The following is a 7662-nucleotide window of genomic DNA, read 5'->3' as shown; positions in this document are numbered from 1 at the left end:
GAATGCCCAAGTTAACAGAAAAGCAGTTTCAGTTGTGAAAACAGATGATTCCTTCTTCAGTATGGGACAGAAACACATCTTGGGAACACCCGCCGCCTCTGCCTCCCAGAAGGATACACTGATTGACAGAAATATGAGAGGAGTGCCAAGAGGGCAGGACGCCAGTACCCCAGGGCCTCAGTGTTTCTACCTGTCAGGGCCAGGTGACGCCTAGAGAGTGTACATCATGGGTGCTATGGTCATCCTGACTCTGCCACTTACTGTGTGGCCTTGAGCAAGTTGCTCTGTCTCTCTGAGCCTAGTTTCCTCACTGGTCATATGGATTTGATTACAATCATGCACATCACCCAGGGTAACTGTGAGTCCCACTGGGATCATACATGCCCAGTGCTGAGCCCAGTAAGTGGCCAGAAACAATGTTTCCCTTTATTATTACTTTGGTATTTTCCAGGGAATTTGGGATCCTGTCAGATTTCTAGCTTTAACGATGGAAACTTCCAGCACAGCTCAGTTTTAAAGAGCCTTGGCCTGGATGACAGGGGGCTTGGCATGCCACCCAGGCCTTGCCAGGGACCTGCTGTGTGAGCCTGGCCGGTCCCTTCCTCCATCAGGGCTGCAGTTTTCTCAGCTGCACAAAGAGGTGCTGACTGATGGCTCTCTCAGGCCCCCTCCTGCTTTCATGGTCTAGGAATCGACAATTCCAGCCCTGTGGATCCGGACAGAGACACCTAGAGGCAGGCTGTGCCCATGGCGGGCGCTCAGTCCCAGTAACTATTCCATCACACCAGCTGGTCGGTTTCTGCGCAACTTGTCCTCCCAAACTGCACAAAAGCCACAGGGAAAAATGCTAATCTCATGTTCACTCTCAACAGCTTTTGTTGTTCTGTGAGCACCTACTGTGTGCAAGGAGCTGTGCTGGGTGCTTTCCAACATCAGTCCCACTCCCATAGATGAGAATACCCAACAGAACGAAACAATGACGATTACAACACTGGTTGAACGTAATGTGCAGTAAACTGGTACTGAGCGCTTACTACCTGCCAGGCATGGCTTCAAGCGTTATACATGGGTTGGCTGACTTAGTGTCTGAAATACAGTTGTTGATGTCAACTCCATTTTACAGGTGAGGAAACCAAAACACAGAGCTCAATAAATTGTCCAAGTAGGGTATGCTGTGTCTGTACATGGAGAGGCTACAATGCAGAACCACTATGTGAACCAGAGTTAAACGTGCACTCATATGTGATAAAGCAAGGGGAAAGTGATAAGTAGCTTTAGATAAATCCTGGGGTGAACGTTCAGAGGAGGAAGAGATCCCATGGAACATGAGGCAGCACAAGTGGAAGGCTGAGTAGGATTTGGACATATGAAGATAGGGATGTACAGGGAAGGGTATCTCTGGTGGCAGGAACAGCATAAGTGAAGGCACAGAGATGAGAAAGTTCAGCTGAGGGTGTGGATTTCTACAAAGGCATTTACCAAACTGGGTTAGGCCGCGTGTTAATGGGCATTAAACAAACCCAATGCTTCTTGTTCGTATGTCTGGGGAACCCTGGAGTAAACAAGGTCTGGCTGGGGCTTCTACAACTGCAGGCCTTCTCAGGGTCTCTTAGGTGCCAATGCACTTGAGCTGCCAGGAAAGCTTTGGCTGCAGGGAGGAAGCCTGGTCGTTTAGAAGCATCTCGACAGGTCAGCTCTTTGGAAAACATGTAGCTGAGGAATAGGGCCTGTCAGGGAGGGAGCCCAGGCCTTGTAGGTTTTTTTTTAAAAAAAAGAAAACTTGGACCCACTCAACAGTTTTGAGCAGGGGAGTGACATGATTAGAATTGTGTTGACAGACCAGAAATCTGAGCACATTAAAAAGAGGCGGAGCGGGGGGCACCTTCCATCAGTCCAGGACTACAAATAAGAAAATAATCTGTCGCACGGAGCCATTGGAAGCAGCAAGCGAGCGTGTGTGGGATCTGTACAACAGTTTTAGACTGCCTTCCTCTCACACACCCCCTCTCCATCTGTCGCAAAGGGCACCAGGAAGATGCAGGGAGGAAGATTCCAGCTCTGGGGCCTCCAGAGCTCGGCAGTCCAGATCGGGGGCTCTGACGGGAGCCACGCTGCTCCCAGAGCTGTCGTTTAGGAGGACCAAGGGGCTGCCAGTGCTTGCATCCTCTGGGCGCTTTCAGAGAAATGACCATGGCTCAGTTAACAACTTCTGTCTCAGAAGGAACCCTTCCACAAACCTCTGTCTGAGCTGGGTGGGGCCCCCTCTGGTTCTCTTCAGCTAGGACTAAGTAACCCTGATTAAGTCACTGAATTTCTTCCCTCAAAGGCTGCCTAGCCATGAGGCCAGGATTCAAAATCCAGGCTCCCTACCACTTACTGCTTGGACAAGTTACTTCCCCAGTTCTGGACTTCATTTTTCTCATCTGAAAAATGGGGCTAACAGCCAACTCATGCTTTGCTTTGCTGACTGATGGGATTGCGCAGATGAGGCGCTCAGCACACAGCCTGGAATACAGGTAACATTGGTTCTCCTCGCTTCTCTCAACACACGGTTCCCATCAGGACTTCATACGTGCTGTGCTGGATGACAGCAAGTAAAGGAATGAGTCACACCACGCGTCTCCACGGGGTTGGTAAAGGAATAATTAATGGCAAGAAAGTACCCAGAGAACACCAAGGCCTTAAAGGACCTTCCACAGACTGAGTTCTTTGGGGCCGAAGCACTCCGCCCCCTTTTCTCTCCTTGTGAAAGAGGAAGTGAGATGAACCTCACCACTTAGGGAAGTACAGAGGAGTCACCAGCATGCTACCCTCTTTTGACAGATGAGAGGGTCAGCAGAGGGCCAGCTGTCCCCCAAAGCCTCACCCCCATTTTGGCCTGGCCTTCGCCAAGTCAGAGCGAGGAGTGAATGCGGGTTTATCTGAAGTCTGCTCAGCAGGGGTCCCAGAGGTCCCCAGACCTAGGTGGGGCCAAGAGAGGAGCCTGCAGGCTCAGTGTCAGGCACCGCGGCTGTGCTGCAGAATCCGGCTGCCCAGCTGTCCCCACCCCGGCCCGTTGCCCTTCTGCCAGCCTCACAATCTCCCTCGGTGAAGCTGTTTGAGGAAACAGGCCTCACGTTGGCTCCAAGAACACAGGTTGGTGACTTCACCAGCCTCTTTTCAGAATTTCCCTTTGGCAGCATTTGTGCTGAAAGCAATCTTTAGAAACTTCTTTCCCTGTCTCCCCCAACCAAGATAATTCACATGACCAGCCCCCTCCAAACAGTGATCATGTGAAGCCGTAGCAATCATGTGACACTTCCCAGGCTGACAGTTCTGCCAGAGACACTAGTAGTCATTCAATCCAAAGCTGCCTTCCTAAGCCTGACATTTGAGTTTCTCAAACAAATCCATTTTCTTAGAAAATTGGACAACTGCCTCCTTCTACCTTCCTGCCCTTCATAAAGTCCAGGGCATAAAGTCCATGCCTGGAGCCCTGAGAGAAGGGTCTGAAGATCCATCCTTCAGCCAAACCAGGTGAATTCCATGCCACGGGCGAGGGTGACCAGGATCCCGTAGAACCGAGTGAAAGATGCTGGGATGCTTGAGCTCTGGCGGTGACACCCCTTCCCTACCACCCTCAACCAAAAAGTTTATTCTTACCTCCTAAGATTTATTTATTTCAAAGTTAATCTTTGCCTGTCTGCTGCTCCCACTTTTTCAGGCTATTGATGCTGAATGGATTGGAACAGAAGTTTTATGGCCTAAACTTTACCATTTTATAGATTGTTTGTATAGGCAAAAGGGGGAGAATTTCCTCCCGAGAAGGGTGTTGGTGTTCCCAGGTAGCCCTGGGAAAGGCAGTTGCCCACTCATTAATCAGCATCACCCCTCATTTGCCAGGGATGGAACCACGGGGTCCTCATTAGAGAAGGGTCTGGAATAGACATTTAGAAATTAACTTGGGCCCAGTTCCCTGCTTCAGGAAAACACTTGAGAGAGACCCTCGTGCACTTCCAGGTCAGGAAGGATGGCAGGGCAGGGCCTCGGACTTTTGCTGGGTGTAAATGGCCGGCTCAGGCAGGAAGGAGTAGATCAGAGATGCCACCGGCTCACCAGAGAGCCATGAAATCTATCAGGGCTTCCTCTTGTCCAGCGAGGACCCAACTGTAATTGAAAGACTGGGGGAGGGGAGGTGGGGGGATGCCTGCGTGGGTTCTGGGGCTCAGGGGAAACTGTGGGGCAGAGAGAAGCTGCTGTCCACCCCCACTACTCCCTCCACCCACTGTTTGCTAGTTCTCCATTTCTCACTCTGCTATCAGATGGTTACCAGTCTCTAGGCAAATGCAGGAGGGGGGAGGTGCATACTGAGCTCATCTTTACCTCCTTCCTCAGGGGAGGGGAGGTGCAGAGACCCCTCTGCTGACAACACAGCTTCAAGGAGCCAAGAAAACAAGATCCCCATTCTCTCTCCAACAACTCCTTTAACGCAGTTTCTCCACCCCGCACCCCCTCCCAGGATACTCAGGGTGCTGCAAAACCCCTTTAAGAAGCAGGGCTCCTGAATGGTGACCTCACCCCTTGGCGAACACACGGTAGACTTCTGAGCCCGCCTGCTGGATACAGCCAGGTGTTTGATGTAGGCCAACAAAAAGACGTGCTCAGAGCCACAGGTAACAGCCCCACAGAGCACCTGAGCTGCAGGGAGTTGCTTGGAAGCCTGGGGAAGGGAGGAGGAAGGAGGAGGGGCCGGAGAGCAGCAGGGAGCACGACCATCCAGCGAGAGGCTTTGGCAACCACGGGGACAATCCGCTGTGTTTCCACATCAGGATCTGTGGATTGCAGCAGCTCACCCCAGGGTTACCCTGGCCTCCCTTCCTCTCTCTCCCCCATACTAACACTGTTTTACTCTGCGCACAAGAGGGATAGCTCACTCTTCCCTAATTGCAACAGCCTGCTCCTTTCTGTTCCATCCCGTCAGTACTGGAAGGACCTCTGCCCCTTCTCTTAGACCCTGAAGTCAAACATGTGGGAAACATAAGAGCTTCTAGAGAAGCCAGGGGCGCCTTGCTCTTAAAGCTTCTGACAGCCTGCCTCCGCCAACAGATTGGGCAGGGGCTGGTGAACCAACTCATCTGGGTCTGTCCTGGTGCCCAGCATAGTGCCGCACAGTCAGAGTCGAGAGAGACTGTGTTCCATCCTTGGCTGTGTGACCTTGGGCAAGTCGTTATCCCTCTCTGGGCCTCAGTTTCCGCATCTGTAACCCTGGTTACGGGCACCTCTCCCCCATACTGCTCGACATTAGCCGAGTGGCGGTCTGAGAGGCCTGAACCCGCAATCTGGGGCCGGCAGCGGTGGGGGGTGGGGGTGCTTACCTGACCAGGCGCTGGACGCAGCGAGCAGCAGGCAGAGCAGCGGCCTGAGGCGGCCCGGGGCCGGGCGGGCGGGCTCCATGGGCCGCGGCTGCGGAGCGAGGAGAGAGAGCGGCCGTGAGTGCGCGCTCGGGCGGGCCTCCCCGGTACGGGCGCCTGGAACGGCTTAGGAGCCGCCGTCAGCGCCGCGATTTTCGAAGAACCCCCCCGCCCCCCGGAGAGATCGAGAGGCGGAGAGGGGGAGAGACCCCAAGCACGCGAGAAACGAAGCCAGGGACGGCCCGAAAGAAGCGGCAGGAGAGGGAAACAGACCCAAGGGAGCCAGGCAGAGAGCCAGAGACACAGAGAGGCAAGAGAGGGGGAGAGAGAGAGCGAACGAGCGAGCTCGGAGTGAGCGAGGCGGCGCGCAGATCGAGACAGCGCGGGAGAGGGAGGACCGACGCGAGGGCAGGGCGAGGGGCAGCGGGCCCGGCCGCCCGCTCGCCTCCTCTGGCCCACAGTCCCGGCCACGGCCCCCGCCCTCCTTCCCCTCCCCCTCCTCCCGCCGGCCGCGCGGGAAGCTGCGGGGCTCCAGCCGGGCCGGCACCTCAGCCGAACGCCCGCCGGCTGCGCGCCCCGGGAGGGAGGGCGGCGCGCGCGGCCCCGGCACCCCCGCACACCGGCCCGGGCCCAGGCTGCGGCCCCCGCCGGGGGCGCCCCGCTCGGCTCAGGACTGGACGAGCCCGGGCTCCGACAATATGCCAGTTCAGAAGCCCGCGCGGCGGCCCCGGGCCCGAACCGCCTCCCCCTCGCCCCCTCCCTCGGCCAGCCGAGCTCGGACCTGCGCCGCCGGGCCGGCGAGGGCTGCGAGACGGTGGAAGAGCCGCCGGGGCTGCCCAGAGCCCGGGCCCCTCGCTCCACTTTGCGCAAACTTGTTTTTCTAAGGTCAGCGCCGCGAGCCGGTTACATCGTCCTCTTAAGGTGGACTGGGGAAGTTGCGGCCGGCCTCCCCTAGCCTCCGGACTCCGGCCGCGGGAGGCTGGAGGCGGCGAAGGAGCGGGGGAGTGAAGGAAGGGGGAGCCTGCCTTTCGCCCCTCCCCAGTGGCCCTGCTCCTGTGCCCCAAAGCCGAAGGCCCCTCTCGGGGTGGGTGAGGGCCAGAGGGGCCCCGATTCTTTCAGAGCTGGGCCGAGGTGAAGGAAAAGCAGGAAGTAAGTGAAGGTAGGGGGAAGGGGGGAGGAAGGAGAGAGTGATGGTACAAAAATAGCGTGTGTGTAGGAAGGACTTCAGTACCGCCTGGAAAAGCTCGCGGGGAGAGAGGGAGTAGAAGAGGGGCTGTGGCCAGGAAACCCGAAGGGAAGGGTCCGGGCCTCCCTGGGCAGGTGGGCTATTTTAGCGAGGTTCCTCTCTGTCAAGGACGGCTGATTCAGGGGTGTGGAAGGCCCAGGCAGGGGTGCGGGGCCAGGGGGAACTTGAAGGCCTGGGCTTCAGGAAGATGGCCGGCGGTGAGGAAGATGAGGGGATGGGAGGAAAGCAGGGGCCAGAGGCCTGGAGGCAGGACAGAGCCTGCTGGTGAGAAAAAAGCAACCATTCTCCCTTTCTCAATCTCTCTCTCTGTTTCTCCCCTTCTTTGAGGGAAAGCTGTGTACCCAATAGCAGCCAGGCCAGATATAGCAGGTGGGAATCCTCTGGTCACCTGGCCAAAGAAGGCTCCAGACTGTGGGAGGGAAGGGAGACCAAGACCCTCTGGTAACTGTAAATAACAATAGCCGTTTGGCTTCAAAAAGCCATTAGGAAGATATGAAGCAAGGTGGGAGAAAGGCCAGTTCTATGAACTGAGTGGGGATTGAGGCTCAGAGAGGGAGGGGACTTGCCCAAGGCCACACAGCAAGGCCTGGGTAGAAACCAGATTTGAATTTCTGATTCCCAGACTAAAGATCTTTGTACAGTGACAGCCCCCACTTCTCCCCCGCTTCCCCAGACCCTACCCCAGCCTCCCTGTCGAGTGCCTGGTCCTGGTATGATGCTAAGACAAGGAGGCAGGCAGGGTGCTGCCTAGGTTCAAATCCTGCCAGCCACCTCTTGTGAGCTGTGTAGACTTGAGAAAACACCTTGTCATTTTTGTGGCTCAGTTTCCTCATCTGAAATGAGGCCAACAGGAGTATCAACCTAAAAAGACTGGTGTGAGGTTTAGATGAATTAATATTTATACACTTTAAAAAGTGCCTGGCATGTACCAAGTGCCACATAGCATCTGTTAAATAAGTCAAGCATTTGACAGCAGTCCTTGGGAACCCACAGGGACCTGGGCAGTATTTGAAGTGCAAGGGGATT

At 55.6% G+C, this 7662-nt stretch overlaps 1 protein-coding gene across 2 annotated transcripts in view; it reads right to left on the bottom strand.

The window, feature by feature from the left end:
* LOC103070322 (tyrosine-protein phosphatase non-receptor type substrate 1) overlaps nt 1-6278 on the bottom strand; it is a 42923-nt gene extending 36645 nt beyond the window's left edge. The window contains exons 1-2 of one of the 2 annotated variants that reach the window (XR_457094.1): nt 6172-6264; nt 5355-5442 (exon numbers count right to left, since the gene is read on the bottom strand). Coding sequence is in view for 1 of the 2 variants with exons in the window: in XM_007465376.1 (XP_007465438.1) it covers nt 5355-5433 (79 nt within the window). In the remaining variant the exon portion in view is untranslated. Of the gene's footprint in view, nt 1-5354; nt 5443-6171 lie in introns of both variants that reach the window. The other variant, XM_007465376.1, reaches the window with a different exon arrangement.
* Between the last annotated feature and the right edge of the window lie 1384 nt (nt 6279-7662).

The sequence above is a fragment of the Lipotes vexillifer genome, unplaced genomic scaffold (assembly GCF_000442215.2).
Source record: "Lipotes vexillifer unplaced genomic scaffold, Lipotes_vexillifer_v1.1 scaffold875, whole genome shotgun sequence".
NCBI lineage: Eukaryota > Metazoa > Chordata > Mammalia > Artiodactyla > Lipotidae > Lipotes > Lipotes vexillifer.
The sequence above is the reverse complement of the archived record's forward strand: the minus strand, read 5'-3'. Positions and strand labels throughout refer to the sequence as shown.